Genomic DNA, 15904 nt, shown 5'->3' with positions numbered 1-15904 from the left:
GAACAAGAAGAACACAAGTGAGTTAACATAAAAAAATAACGAATGAAACAAAAACCGCCGGAAGTGTTGTACCGTTGCAGGGACGAACCGTCGACGCAACACGAATCACTTCAGCTCGACTCAACTCACGACGCGTTGTTCTAAATCACCGATGATGCAGCTGTACCCAACCCTCGCCTAATTAAACCTCACACTGAAAACCATAAACCTCACTCTTCTCCCCTATCTACTTCCCTCCTCCCTTTACCTAACCCCCTAACCCAACCCCACCCCTTCCATCATGCCCCTCTTCAGCTCGTTCCCTTTCCTCCTCTTTCTCACATTTTCCCTCCTTCCCTTCCCTCCTCTTCCCTTTCTCACAGTATAATTCCTTCCCTTCTCGTCCCTTCCTCAGACTATTCCTCCTTCCCCTTCCCTTCCCTCCTCTTCCCTTTCTCACAGTATAATTCCTTCCCTTCTCGTCCCTTCCTCAGACTATTCCTCCTTCCCCTTCCCTTCCCTTCCCTCCTCTTCCCTTTCTCACAATATAATTCCTTCCCTTCTCGTCCCTTCCTCAGACTATTCCTCCTTCCCCTTCCCTTCCCTTCCCTCCTCTTCCCTTTCTCACACTATCCCTTCCTTCCCTTCCCTTCCGTTCCTCAGACTATTCCTCCTTCCCCTTCCCTTCTTCAGACTATTCCACCTTCCCCTTCCCTTCCCTTCCCTTCCCTTCCTATCCTTTCCTTACCCTTCCCTTCCCTCCTCCTCCCTTTCCCACAATATTCCTTCCTTCCCTTCCTTCCCCTTCCCTTCCCTCTTCCCTTTCCCACACTGCTTCTCCCTTTCCTTCCTTCCCCTCCCCTTCCTCTTACAATTCCTCCCTTCCATTACTTTCCCTTCCCTCCCCTTTCCTTCTCTTCCCTTGTTATCAATTCCTTTCCTTAACAATCCTTCTATTTCCTCCTCCTTCCCTATCCTCTCTCCCTTCTCCTCTCTATTCCATCTCCTCTTCCCCTCACTACACTCTTCTCCCTCCCTTGCTATTCTTCCTCTCCTCCTCCTCCTCCTCCTCTTCCTCGTCTCCTTCTCCTTCTCATCACAACCTCTCCCTCCTCTGCTTTTCTTCTCTTCCTCCTCCTCCTCCTCCTCCTCCTCCTCCTCTCTCTCTCCCCTCTTCACCATTCCCCTCTCGTTTCCTTGCTTTTCTTCTCTTCCTCTCCTCCTCCTCCTCCTCCTCCTCTTCTTCTGGTGCGCAAGGGAGAGTAAATATTGTGAGAAGGGAGACGATCTTTAATTGGGACATAATACTCCCCCTGGGCTCTCTCTCTCTCTCTCTCTCTCTCTCTCTCTCTCTCTCTCTCTCTCTCTCTCTCTCTCTCTCTCTCTCTCTCTCTCTCTCTCTCTCTCTCACACACACACACACACACACATCTGCCTCCTTCACTTCGTAACAGGAATAATAATAATAATAATAATAATAATAATAATAATAATAATAATAATAATAATAATAATAATAATAATAATAATAATAATAATAGTCTTGGACAGTTTATTTTTTTATTGATGTGTTTTCCTTTTTCTTTTCTATTTTTATTCCTCTTTTCTTCTTCTTCTTCTTCTTCTTCTTCTTCTTCTTCTTCTTCTTCTTCTTCTTCTTCTTCGAACCCTATTGTAAGGTCGGGTTTGGACTCTCGTGTTGAGGAGCTGATGGTGTGTGTGTGTGTGTGTGTGTGTGTGTGTGTGTGTGTGTGTGTGTGTATATGTGTAAAGAGAAGGAAAATAAGAAATAGAAAGAAAATAAAATCAAAGAAATATAAACCAAATAAATAAAAGAAAGAAAGGAAAGAAAATAGAAAAAAAAAGAAAAAAAAATGGAGAAAGCAAAAATCGAATAAAGGTGGTGGTGGTGGAGGTGGAGGTGGTGGTGGTGGAGGTGGTGGTGGTGGTGGTGATGAAGGCACTGAAGAAAGAGCAGGAAGAGAGAGAAGGAAAGAGAGGGAGAAAGAGGAGGAAGGGAAGGAGGAGGAGGGGGGGAGAGGGGAGAGAGGACAATGTGGAGGAGGAGGTGAGTGGAGGATAATGATGTTGGTATTGGAGGTGGTGGAGGTGGTAGTGGTGGTGGGTGGTGGTGGTGGTGGTTGGTGTCAGAAGTCCGTCAGTCAGTCCCTTTCCAGCTCTCCTCGCCGCCACAGCATCACCACAGCACAGCATCCCTCATCTCTTCTCATCTCCCAGCGTGTCTGTCTGTCTGTCTGTGTCGCGGCTACAGACAGACATACTGACAGACAGACAAAAGACAGTCCAGCCACACACCAATTAAAGGTTATATACTAAGGTGATTGTGTGTGTGTGTGTGTGTGTGTGTGTGTGTGTTTTACGAGAAGGAGCACACACACACACAAACAGCATAAAACAAAATTAAAGAAAGCAAGGAGAAGAAAATCTAACATGTTTTTTTTTTGTACGATAGAGAACACAACTTTTTTTTTTACACAACGAAAGCAGCTCAAGGGGGAAAAAAATACAGAAAATCAATCAAACAAAGAAACAAACAAAAAACGTCTAAGCGCCGCTCTTGAAAGGAAAACAGTTGGCAAAGTTGGAGCATACGCCATAGCTGCGCGTGGCGGCGGTGCTCACCTCCGTCACTTTGCCCCTTGAGCCTGAGATGGGGAAGAAAGAGGGGAGGAGTTGGGAGAGAAAATCGTGAAGGAAGAGATGGGAGAAGAGAAAAGGAAAGGAAAGAAAGAAGGAAGAGGAAGGAGAGGAAGAAGAACCCATCACCCCGGGACACAGGGCCAGGGGAACATCCGGGTTACCACAGTTTATCTTGCGCCTCCGTGGAGCAGTGGTTAGCGTGCCTGGATACGACTCCGCGCGACCGGGTTCGAATCTCGGTGTAGCAGGATTTAATGGAACGCCAGGAAATAGTTGAACATAGCCAATCAGCCAATCACCCAGCTGTTCATTCTTCCTTTCGGGTTGGTCAATAAATGGGTGCCTGGGGAAACCTGGGGAAGGTAAACTGAGGCAATTTCGGACTCTACATTGGCCAGTGTCCCGGGGTGATGGGTCCTTACCTACCACAGACTTAGAGCGCCAACGGTTCGGAGATGAGCACCGCAGCCACGCGCAGCTATAGTGTATGCACCCACCTTTACCCTACCTTACAGCACCGTTGCCAGATTATCGTACTCGGAGCCTCGTATTTACCACCAATAATTAACCATTTTAACGATAACTATATATGAAGGTAGATATTGGGGTCGAGGAGGCAGTTTTTGGGTCGGAAATCGGCAAACATGGGAGGCTGAGTACGACAATCTGGCAACGGTGCCTTACAGTTCAGTTTCAGTGCCCAGTTATCGACCAGCCCGAAAGGAAGGATGAACAGCTGGGTGAGATGCACGCCGACTACCCGGGCCGGGATTAGAAGTCAAATCGTATACCCAGGCACGCTAACCACTGTTCCACGGAGGCGCAAGGTAAACTGTGGTAACTTGGATATTGCCCTGACCTGTGTCCCGGGGTGATGGGTTCTTCTTCCTCTTCCTTCTTTCTTTCCTTTCCTTTTCTCTTCTCCCATCTCTTCCTTCACGATCTTCTCTCCCAACTCCTCCCCTTCTTTCTTCCCCATCTCAGGCTTAAGGGGCAAAGCGACGGAGATGAGCACCGCCGACTCTCCAGGCAGGGATTCGAACCCAGGCCAGCAGATTCGTAGTTGGGGACGCTAACCATTGCACCACAAAGACGACTTATGTTATCTTTCATCACACACAAAAAAGGGGGAAGAAAAGTGTGTTCCTTTACCAGGGTTGTGTTGAGGCAATACTTTCTACACTCCTCGCTAGATGGCAACCTCGAGGTGGCCACGCCCTTGTCCCTGCCCCTGCCTGCTGCCGCTGATGCTACTGCTGGCGCTGCTGCTGCTGGTACCCCCACTGGAAGCCGATACGCCCCGACCCGCTGCCCCATTCCGCCCCCGCCCCAGCCCCAGTACGTGGACAGCCCCATTCTTTACCTCACCCCTATACTCCTTCTTTCCCTAGCTATCCCCCCATCACCTTCCTCCCACCCTCCCCCTTCCCTAAATATCGCCCATGCTGCTCTCCTCCCCTCATCTTCTTCACCCCATTCCTAGATATCTCCCATGCCCCTCCCCTCCCCTATCTCTTTCATCCCCTTTCCTAAATATCTCTCATCCTCCTCCCCACTAATTCTCCCCACGTTCCCTCCTTATCTCCCACGCTACTCCCTCCCTCCCTTCTTTGATATCTCCCATGCCCCTCCCCTCCCCTATCTCTTTCATCCCCTTTCCTAAATATCTCTCATCCTCCTCCCCACGCTCCCTCCTTATCTCCCACGCTGCTCCTCTCTCCCACCTCACCCCTCCCCGTTTCTTCTCCTCCATTCTCTTTCCCCATTTTCATCCATACCTGGAAATCCCCACTGCTCCTTCTCCTCCTCCTTCCTTATCCCTTTCCTTCTCTAGATATCTTCCACGTTCCTCCCCCTCTCCTCCGTCACCCCTCCTGTCCCTTCTCAAGATATCCCCATACTACCCCCCCCCATCTTCTACCCCCTTCCCTTTCCTACACATCCCCAGCATGTCAACACCCCCACTCATGCAGACCCATTCTATTCAGTAAGATTTATCATGCCTTTTATATATATTTTTTTATCTCATTTGATCTATCTCTATTTCTTCGTGGTCATCTCCTTCCTCCCTCTCCTCCACCGCCAGCGTCCCCGCCTTCCCCTGTGGCCTGCCCCGTCCCCAGAGTCGATGTGGCGGCCTGGCTCGCTGTCTACAACCGTGAGCTGCTCCGCGTGAGGCAGCAGCAAGCGCAGCAGGCGTGGGAGGCGCTCACCGGCCGCCCACCCCACGCCCCCTCCCGCCCCCGCCATACCCTCAGCGCGGCGGACACGGTAGGTGCGGCTCCTCAGCCCTCACCAGCGGCCAGAGAAAAGTCTGTAGAGACGAATCTTGGCTGTGTCTTCCTGTGCTCCTTCCCGCACGCCTCTGCCTTGTCCTCCACGTTCACCATTCGTTCAGCTCTTCTCCAATAATTAACACTCCCCCGCCATCACATCCAGCCATTTTTTACCTTTTTCCCAAGTCCCCTGATGCCCCCCTCGTCCCTATGCCCCCCCTCACCCACGCCCCAAGACAAAACAGCCGGCGCCGCGCAGAGCTGTGGGTTAATGAAATACGTGCTGCATTTAAAAATCAGGATTTTATTATTAATATAAACTATTGAACGTGACACCGGGAACGCACGACCATGTGCATATACATTATTAAAAAATACTGACAAACACACACACACACACACACACACACACACACACACAGCACCGCCAGGAGGCGCTGCAGCACCAGTGGCCTTGGCGTTGAGGGCCTCGTCATCGTAGAGTCGCGGGGCAGCGGCCGGCAGCCTGCAGAAAATACTGGCGGGTTCATGCGGGCCGTGACCTGGCGGGGTCGTCCCTCTCGTCCTCGCTGGTCCCGCGGGAGTCCAGGACGGGGTCAGCGACGCCTGTCGCTGGGCCGCCGAGGACGGACGCCGCGAAGTAACGGCCCAGTGGAGGAGGCTGAGGCTGAGGCTCGTCAGGGGCAAGACACGGCTGCAGGGCTGCACACGGAGGAAGGTACAGGGGCGCCACGCTGTCCCCAACCTGTTCCTTCGACGCTGCTCGCTGGCGGCGGCGGAGGCGGCTTTGGTGCTTCTTCTGCATACGGGCGATGAGGCGCAGCAGGTTGTCTGGCGGCTGCGTCCCGCCCTCCAGCAGCAGGTCCCGCAGCAGCAGCAGCAGCGTGGACTGCAACGCGAAGGAGTCCTGGAGGTGGCGGGCCTGGGGCGTGTTGAGGCCCAGCAGCAGGCTCAGCAGCACCTCCAGCTCGCCCTCGCTGCCCTCAGCCAAGCCGGCGTCAGGGAGGTGGCCCATGACTGTTGGTGCAGCACCGGACTCAGGAGTCAGCAGCCGCGAGGATCAGCACAGCACGCCGCTGAACACACCTGCCCTCCTTGCCGCCTTGCTGTACTGTGGGCACGTGACCTCAGAGGCTCAGACTGAGAGCGAACCGGTGGCGGAGAGTGAAGCGAGGTGGCGCCTGTCTGGCGGAGAGGCAGGAGCTGACTGGACTGGAGCAGCGCGGCGCGGCGGGCAGGGGGGGGCGGAGATGGTCAGGTGAGGTCAGGGGGACACTCCCAGCCTCTCTTTCATCAGCTTTGTTCGTTACAAACTCTTCTTCACCCAAAGCCTCGGCTTCACCGCGGACGGCTGACCGGGTTGGGCAGAGAACCAAGCGGCGACGGCCACGGCGGGAAAAACGACGCCAATGAAGAGTTCCAGGAAAAGCCTCACGCCCGCACACCATGCACGCCACCGCCTCCCTCGTGACAGGACCGCCCCAGCTCTGAGATTCCCGCCTTGAGTCTTCCATCAATGAGGAACAGGGAGGAACGACGCTTCTTTAATCTGAACTTTAATCCAGCTCGTGTGTTACCGCGGAGAGCACCAGGCTCGGCCCGAACACTCAGCGCGCCCATGCGCCCACCCGACGCACCTCGCCCGCCATTCAAACCCTCACCCCCCCCCCCCCCCTGGTAATGGCACGCCGCCCTCCCGCCCTCGCCCGCATTCCCCATCCCGCGGCGCTCCCTAAACCTTCCCCCTTTTGTCTACTTCACACCTCCTCGGCTTCTCACCCAAATTATCCCTCCCCCCCCCCTTCCCCATCCCCCTTCCTCCTTCTCCTCCTCCTTGATCCCTTTCCCTCCCTCCATACACCCTTCCTTCCTTCCTTGATCCTCCTTTTAACCCTTTCCCTTTCTTTTCTTTACCTTTTCCTCCTCGCCTCTCCTCGATCGCTTCCGTTTCTCATTTTCCCTCCTTTCCGTTTCTCCCTGCGTCTCCTTCTCCTCCTCCTCCTCTCCTCCTCCACTTCTCGTTTTTTCTTTCATTTTCTCTCATCTCTTTAACTTCCTAATCCTTTCCTTACTCTTCCTCTTCGTTCATCATTTTCTTAACTTGTTTCTTCTTCCTGTTCTCTCCTCTTAACGTTCCTTCTTCCTCCTATTTCTCTCCCCTTGATATACTTTTAAGAACATCAGAACACAAGAACGTAGGGAGTCTGTAAGGGAGCAGTGAGTAGCGGGCTTTTCTTATTTCTTTTTTCTTTCATCTTTACGCCCTTGAACTGTCTCCTTAGCTGTAAAAAAAAAAAGAGGCTGGTAGGGCTGTACAAGGCAGCTCCTGTGAACCTAACCCCACCTAACATCGCTGTCCATGAATTTGTCTAGTCTAATTTTAAGTGTGACTATTGTATTAGAGCTCACGACATGACTGACGAGCCTGTTCCACTCATCCTACACTCCTTTCCTTCCTCTTCCCTTCTCTTTCCTTTCCTCTTTTCCTTCTTTCCCATATATGCCACACGCTGCTCTCTTTTCTTCCCCTCTTCTTTATTTCCTCTTCCTTCTCTCTCCTTTCTTTTCTCTTATATACTTTCATGCTCCTCTCTTTCCTCTTTTCCCTGTTCTTTCTCCTCTTTCCTCTTCTCTCCTTCCTATCTCTTTTCTCCTCCCATCTTTTAATGCTCTTCTTCCTCTCTTTCCCCTTCTTTCCTTCCATTCCTCTCCTCTCTATCTCTTCCTTTACGCTTCTCTCTCTCCAAACTCCTCTTCCTTCTTCCCTACCACAAGCTCAGGGGTCATTGAAACGGAGATGTGCACTGAGGCCACGCGTAGCTGTACCATATACCCGAAACATTGCCTTTTACTCCCCTTTTATCTGCCTCTGCCCTGTGTTTTCCTTTCCTTAACCCTCCTTTCCTTTGTTCCTTCATTTTGACCTCTCCTTCCTTCCTTCCTTCCTTCCTTCCTTCGCCTATATTTCGCTTCCTTTCATTTACTTTCACGATGCTCTCTTTCCTGTTTCCTTCCTCTGTCTTTCTTTTTCTCTTCTCTCTCTTTCCCTTACCTAACACTCCTTTCTTTCCTCTCTCTCCCCTTCCTTTTCCTCCTCTATCCTCTATCTCTACTTTCACGATGCTCTCTCTCTCTCTCTCTCTCTCTCTCTCTCTCTCTCTCTCTCTCTCTCTCTCTCTCTCTCTCTCTCTCTCTCTGTCTCCTCTTCTCTCCTTTCACTTCTCTCTTTCCTTTCCGCCTCTTCTCTCTTTCCTCTCTTCCATCTTTATCTCCTCACTCTCATCTGTTTCCTCTTCCCCCTTTCTTTCTTTCCTCTCCTCTCCTCTCTTCCTAATCCCTTCATGCTTTTTATAATTCTCTCCCCTATCTCTTTCCTCTTCCATTTCCTTTTTTTTCCCTCTCCTTCTATCCTCTCTTCGCCCATCTCCTTCATACTTTCCTCTTTTCCCCTTTCGTTCTTTCCCTCCTCGTCATCCTCTCTTCCCCCTTTCTTTCTTTCCTCTCCTCTCCTCCCAATCCCTTCATGCTTCTTATCATTCTCTCTCCTTTTTATCTCTTTCCTCTTTTCCCCTCTCCTTCTTCTCCGTTTCCATCCTTTCATATTTTCCAGGCCAGGTGGCAGGAGCAGAGGGCGTGGGAGGCGCGCTGCTTCTTCAGGAGTAACGCCACGGAGCCCCAACGCCGCATGCTGCACCTCATCGCCAGGGGGCCTCGCTACTCCCTCTCCCAGGCCAGGCAAGCAAAGTCCCTCAGCAGGATAGGAACTTGCAGCCTTGCCAGATTGTCGTACTCAGCCGCTTATATTCCCCGACTTCCTACCCCAAAACTGTCTTCTGGGCTCCAATAACGAAACTCATTTATAGTTATCGCTAAAAAGAGTTAGATCCTGATGTGTTTTGGCAATACTTAGGCGTCAGAAACCGGTAAATACTGTAATGCGCTGAGTACGATAATCTAGCAACGGTGATAGGAATAAGTAATGTTCTTGATCTTGATGTCACATTGCAAAAAAATAAATAAACATAAAAAAGATGATAAATAAATTCAGATAAAAAAAAAATATCGTAAGTATTGATATTTATAGAAAACGGAAGGACCACTCAGGGACACTACCCACAGACCCCCCCTCCCCCTCTACCCTCCTAACACACCTTCCCCTCTACCCCCTAATCCCCCATCCCCAACAGGTCCCTGGGGTCGCTAGTGGGTGCGCTGCGGCGACGGTACAGCAACACGACGGTCACCCTCGGACACGTGACCCTGCGCGGCGAGGCTGACCTGACCCGCCTCATGACCTCCTCCCGCGACCCCGAGCTGCTAACGGCGGCGTGGCGGGGCTGGCACGACGCCCTCAGTGCTGCCGCCGCGCCGCTGTTCACGCGAGCTGTGGCGGTGATGAACAGCGCGGCGCGGCGGGGAGGTGAGAGGGAATGGGAGGGAGAGAGAAGGAGGGGGAGGGAGGGGAAGGTGAGTGGAAGGAGGAGGTGAGGGAAGGAAGGGCGCAAGAATGGCATCAAACGAGGAGCTTCTCTTTGCGTTGTGGGACAAGAAAAAGAGGAGACGCCTAGAAGGAGAATAATGTTTGTCCAGGATCTTCTGTTATCAAGGACAGACAGTGATTTGCATCATACACTTTGAAGTGATTTATATGCCGACGAGAAAAAAAAATCATATGAGCAAACCTTCACGCCACACTAACCTTCTGGCTTCTGCAGGATATAGGGACATGGGCGAGGCGTGGAAGGAAGGGAAAGGAATGCGGGAGTGAGGGAGGATGAGTGGATGAGTGGAGGAGTGAGTGTCTATTTAGGTCTTTTAAGTCAAGCCAGAAGACTGTTTACACTAACCTTCTGCAGAATAGGGACATGGGCAAGGCGTGGAAGGAAGGGAAAGGAATGCGGGAGTGAGGGAGGATGAGTGGATGAGTGGAGGAGTGAGTGTCTATTTAGGTCTTTTTAGTCAAGCCAGAAATCTGTTTACACTAACCTTCTGCAGAATAGGGACATGGGCGAGGGGCGGAGAGGTATGGGAGTGAGGGAGGAGGTGTGGGTAGCCGTTCATGCCTTTTATGTAAGCCGTGAGTCTGTATACAAGTCACACACCCACACTAACCTTCTGCAGGATATAGGGACATGGGCGCGGCGTGGCGGGCGGAGCTGGAGCTGGGCGGCGGCGAGGGCGTGCAGGCGGTGGTGGAGCGGCTGTACCGTCAGGTGGCGCCGCTGTACCGCCTTCTGCACGCCGTGGTCCGGGGCGCCCTCAGGAAGCATTACGGCAGGGAGCTGGTGCGGCGGGACCATCCCATTCCCGTCCATCTGTCAGGTAAGAAGGGAAGAGAGGCTGTCACTTTCTTGAGTTAGCCCAATTTTACGTTTTCTTCTTTACTCTCAAAGAAGAAAATGTATATTTTTAATGGTAACTCTAGTGAATATAGAGGTTAAATTTTTCGTATGTGAATAATGAAAGAGAAAATTTGAACGTCATTGGAAGGATAGAGATAGATAGACAGAGAGATAGATGAATAGACAGAGAAAGATAAAACCACATTACAAACTATAACTAGCCTGTAAATCCAACACACACACACACACACACACACACACACACACACACACACACACACACACTAACTGACTAACTAACTAACTGGCTAACTAACTAACTTTCGTCCCAGGAGATTTATGGGGCCAAGACTGGACATTTCTACTCGACCTCCTCCTCCCTCTCCCTCCCTCCTTTGGCCCCGCCCCGCCCCGCCCCGCTGCTCCTGCCCCGTCGCCCCCCCGCCCCGATGACAACAACCTCCTTGCTGTCGATATTGTCAAGGTAAGATTTGCGCCGTCTGTTTATTCTATTATTTATTATATAGCTATTTTTGTTTATTTCCCGAACATTAGTTAATATTATAATTTTGTTTTTTAGTATTCTGTTTGTCTCCCATATCGTTAAAAGTATTTAGGCTAGTACAACAACAATAATAACAACAACAACTAAGAACCTATACACAACAACAACAACAACAACAACAAGAGAATACAAATAATAGCACACACACACACACACACACACACACACACACACACACACACTCTCTCTCTCTCTCTCTCTCTCTCTCTCTCTCTCTCTCTCTCTCTCTCTCTCTCTCTCTCTCCCGCAGAAGGCGCAGCGGGTGTTCGAGGGCCTGGGCTTCCCCCCGCTGCCCCCCTCGGTGCTCACCCACGCCTGGCTCGGGGGTGGCGGGGGGCGGGAGGGGGGATGTCACCCGAGCGCCCTAGACATGTTCACACCTGGAGATTACAGGTAAGGTTAATTAGCTGTTTGTTTGTTTGTTTATTTGTGTTACATCATTATTATTTATTATTTATTTATTCATTTATTATATTGTTTATTGCCAATCTATTCAACTGTCTACTATTGATATTAATTGATGGTATATTCGGTACTTTGTAGAGTAATGTAGACTATTGTATTTGTAGACTTATCGACTGGCTATCTTTCCTGCTTTTTTTTTTTATAGATGGCGCTGGGAGAAATAGAACTAATATCATTGTTTTGTCTGTCTGTCTGTCTGTCTGTCTGTGTTGTTTTTACTTTTCTTCTTGCCAACCTTCCCTTCCTCAACCCCTCCCCTTTCCTTCCCTCCTGCTTCCCCCGTGTGTCTAGGCTGGTGGTGTGTGGTGGGCGGAGCGGCGGGGTCGGGGGCGGCAGCGACAGGGGCGGGACAGCGGTGCAGGAGGCCCTTCACGAACTGGGTCACGTCCACTACTTCCACGCCTACAGACACCTTCCGCCCGTCTTCAGGGTATGTGTGTGGGGGGGAGGGGGAAGGGGGGGAGGTGAGGGGTAAGAACTGTGTGTGGATGGGTGGGGGGTTATGCGTGAGGGGGCGGGTCGTGTGTGTGTGTGTGTGTGTGTGTGTGTGTGTGTGTGTGTGTGTGTGTGTGTGTGTGTGTGTGTGTGTTTGAAGGAATTCCACCACAAAAGAATAAAATGATGAAGAAGGTGATGATGATGGTGGTGATGATGATGATGATGATGATGGTGGTGGTGGTGATGATGATGCCTTGTCCCCTCTCTATCATTCCCATCATCTTTCCTCCTTCTCCTTCCCTTCCCTTTTCCTCCACTTCCTTCCCCTCCCTTTTCCTCCTTTTCCTTCCCTTCCCTTCATGTCCATCCCTCCCCTTCCCTTCTTCTCCTTCCCTTTCCTTCTTTCCTTACCCCTTCCCTTCCCTTCCCTTCCACTTCTGACCCTCCCTTCCCTTCCCTGCCCCTTCCCTTTTCCTCCTCACTCATCCTCATCCCCCCACCTTCCCTTCCCATCCCTCTCCTTAATTCCCTTCCCTTTCCTTCAGGACGCGCCTAACTCAGCCCTTCACGAGGCCATCGGTGACACGGTACAGCTGGCGGCCTTGGCACATGACCCCCTTCGGAGCCTTCTGAGGGAGGCTCTCAGCAAACTGCCGCGCTTCGCCTTCGCTGCCGCCCTTGAGACCTGGCGCTGGGACGTCTTCCAGGGCACGGTGAGGAGGGGCGTCGGGGGAGAAGGGAGTGAGGGGAGAATTGATGATATTGAGGGGAACTTGAGGGAAGGGTGTGAGGGGAAGGCAGCGAGGTGAACGGTAGTGAGGGGAAAAATAGGTAGTGTTGAGGGGAACGTGAGGGGAGAGGGATGTAAGGGGAACGGGGAGAGAGGAGTGGGGGGAGAGGGGAGCGGCTATGAGAGGAGAGGGGAAAATATGAGGGTGAAGTAAGGGAGAGGAAAATAAGGGAGGGGAATGGGGAGAGGAAAAGACACTGGACTGACGATGGGATAAGAGGAGAGAGAGTGACAGGAGGAGGAGGAGGAGGAGGAGGGAGAGGGAGAGAAAAAGGGAAGAGAGGAAGGGGAAGAAAGGGAAACACTGAAGAAGATAGAAAGAAAGGAGGCTGGAGATTAAATATAGTAGTCACCCACCACAATCACCACTACCATCACCACCACCACCACCACCACCACTAACACCCCCCCTCCTTCCCCCCTCCACAGGTAGGCCCCTCGGAGTACAACCCTTCCTTCTGGCGGCTGCGGGCGCACTACCAGGGCGTGTCCCCCCCCTCCCCCCGCCCACCCCACGCCCTCGACGCCGCCGCCAAGTACCACGTCGCCCACAACATCCCCTACGTCAGGTAAAGGGGGGGAGGGAATGAGGTGGAGATGGGTGACGGGGGTGGAGGGGGAGGTGGGGAGGGGATGGGGGTGAGGTGGGGGAATGTGTGTGTGTGTGTGTGTGTGTGTACCCGTCTGTTCCTCTGTCCGTCTGTCTGTCTGTCTGTGTATCCGCCTTTTACTCTGTCTGGTTGTGTGTCTGTCCGTCTGTTTATGTCTGTGTTTGTTTGTCTGTCTAGCTATTTATCGGTCGGTTTCCTTTTCTCTCCCTCTCTCTCTCTCGTTCTCTGTCCCTCTCTCCCACACTTCTTCCACCCCATTTCCCTCTCGTGTCCTCCTCCTCTCTCTCCCTCCCTCCCTTCCCTCTTAAATCACTCCTCTCACCGCCACCATTGTTCCCGGACGCCGCCCCTTACACACACTGCATGGCTCACGAATCTACTTCCATTCCTTCCCGGGTCGCCATTCTCAGCCGCTGTGGTCCCTCACTTCAACTATTTCCACGGGCCGAAATGGAGATCAGGCGGGTTCTAATGAGTGTTCCCTTTGGCTCATGGCACAGAGGAAGGGTCAGACTACAACCAGGGTCATAGGAGTATCCCTGGAAATGCCCGAAACTCCTACGAAGGCATTGTGGAATATATGTGTGCTTGGGTGCCGAAATGTCTTGCAAACTCTTTATCTAATTATGTTTTTACTCTCTGCTTTCCTTTCCCCTTTAATTCCCTCCTTCGCCTTTAACTTCCTCCTCCCCCTTTAACTCCCTCCTCCCCCTTTAACTTCCTCCTCCCCCTTTAACTCCCTCCTCCCCCTTTAACTCCCTCCCTCCCCCCCTTCGTCAGGTACCTCGTGGCCGTGGTGGCTCAGTTCCAGGTGCACCAAGGACTGTGTGAGGCTGCCCTGGGACGCCCGCTGCCCCTGCCCTCCCACGCCTGCCCCCCCGCCGCCCTCCGCACCGCTGCCCCCACCCTCAGGTAACACACACACACAAAAAAAAAGAACACAAACAAACTCACAAGGTATAAGTAATACAACCTAACCATCCATCTCTTCTCCTCTTCCTCTTCTCTTTCCTTCCCTCCCGCCACGTCAGGAGGGTCATGTCCGCCGGCGCCTCGGTCACGTGGAGGGAGGCGCTCGGGGCTCTAACTGGGGGCTCGCGGGACCTGGACGCCGCGCCGCTGCTGGAGTACTTAGCGCCGCTCACCAGATGGCTGCAGAGGCGCGTCCGGGCGGAAAACCTAACGCTGGGGTGGTAGACGAAGACTGAAGAAGGGAAGAAGAGAAGAAAGGAGGAGGAGGAGGAGGAGGTATGGAGGTCTGAAGGGTAAGATAGAGGAGAGAGAAAGGACTGTATAAAGAAGAGAAGGACGAGGAGGAGGAGGTATGGAAGTCTGAAGAAGGGAAGAAGAGAAGGAAGAAGGAGGAGGAGGAGGAGGAGGAGGAAGTATGGAGGTCTGAAGGGTAAGAGAGATCGAGGAGACAGAGAAAGGACTATAGAGAAGAGAAGGACGAGGAGGAGGTATGGAAGTCTGAAGAAGGGAAGAAGAGAAGGAAGAAGGAGGAGGAGGAGGAGGAGAATGAAGAGGAGGAGGAGGAGGAGGAGGAGGTATGGAAGTCTGTAGGGAAAGAGAGAGAAGGAGAGAAATGACCTCACTCTGGGCTGGTAGATGAAGACAAGAAGAAAAGAAGAGAAAGAAGAGAAGAGAAGGAGAAGGAGGAGGTATGGAGGTCTGTAGGGAAAGAGAGAGAAGGAGAGAAATGACCTCACTCTGGGTTGGTATATGAAACAAGAAGGGAAGAAGAGAATATATAGTATTTCCACGTTAAGGTGGCCTATGGGGTAGTGGCGGCTGCGGGGTTAGCCTTCTATAGTGTCTGGTGTTTATATTTAAGTTCACAAATTTGATGAAACTATACTGGAAAAGTCTTGTGTATTTAGTGTGGCATCGAGGACCTCACCATTTTAGATTGTATGGGATTCTGTAGTTTGGTTCGGGCTGTTACGAAGACACTGTGTTGGACTGTGAAATCGGCACTAGGATCGCAAAACTGTCCATGAAAATATCAGGGACTTCTACGAGAGGCTTTTCAAACAGGTGGACCGAGGCATCGAGGCGTTTATATGGATACGGGGCTTTCAACACAACCTCGGCTATCCCTTCGTCACCTCCAGTCCCCAGTCCTCCATGCCCAAAATGATAGCCCCTCCCATCCCAGTATTCCAAATCTCCCTAATTCTTACATTCCAACTCCTTCTCTCACTCCTGAAGAACTGGAGGAGGGAGGGAGGAAGGGAAAGGAAGGGTAGGAGGGAGAGAGGATTCATTTTCCTTCTTTTCATACTTTTCCTCCTCCTCCTCCTCCTTCTCCTCTTGTTGCTCCTCTTCTTCCTCTTTTTCCTCCTCCTCCTTCAAGCCTCCCTCTCTTTCTCTCTTATTTCCCCTCTTCCTCCCTTCCCTTTTCCCCTTTCTTTCCCTTCAAGCTTCCCTCTCTTCCTCTCTTCTCCCATCTCTCCCTCCTCCTCTTCCCTCCTACCCTTCCTTTTCCCTCCAACCTTTCCTCTCTCCCTCCCTCCCTTCTCCAGTTCTTCAGGAGTGTGAGGAGTTGGAATGTAAGAATTAGGAATGCTTGAAATATTGGAATGAGGAAGAGAAGAGAAAATAGAGACTTGGAATATTGGAATGAGGAATAGAAGAGAAAAATAAGACTTGGAATATTGGAATGAGGAAGAGAAGAGAAAATAGACTTGGAATATTGGAATGAGGAATAGAAGAGAAAAATAAGACTTGGAATATTGGAATGAGGAAGAGAAGAGAAAATAGACTTGGAATATTGG

At 51.6% G+C, this 15904-nt stretch overlaps 1 protein-coding gene across 1 annotated transcript; it reads left to right on the top strand.

Moving 5' to 3' along the window:
* Window positions 1-2166: 2166 nt before the first annotated feature.
* LOC126982361 (angiotensin-converting enzyme-like) lies at window positions 2167-14434 on the top strand. The gene is made up of 14 exons (XM_050834376.1): window positions 2167-2304; window positions 3834-3978; window positions 4727-4911; window positions 8527-8745; window positions 8875-8879; window positions 9104-9336; window positions 10038-10238; window positions 10591-10742; window positions 11074-11216; window positions 11580-11718; window positions 12272-12439; window positions 12946-13085; window positions 13908-14039; window positions 14159-14434. The coding sequence occupies exons 2-14, from the start codon at window positions 3834-3836 to the stop codon at window positions 14322-14324; spliced, it is 2028 nt and encodes a 675-aa protein (XP_050690333.1). The 5' UTR covers window positions 2167-2304; the 3' UTR covers window positions 14325-14434.
* The last annotated feature ends 1470 nt before the right edge of the window (window positions 14435-15904 follow it).

Source organism: Eriocheir sinensis, chromosome 4, assembly GCF_024679095.1.
Source record: "Eriocheir sinensis breed Jianghai 21 chromosome 4, ASM2467909v1, whole genome shotgun sequence".
Taxonomy (NCBI): Eukaryota; Metazoa; Arthropoda; class Malacostraca; order Decapoda; family Varunidae; genus Eriocheir; species Eriocheir sinensis.
The sequence above is the reverse complement of the archived record's forward strand: the minus strand, read 5'-3'. Positions and strand labels throughout refer to the sequence as shown.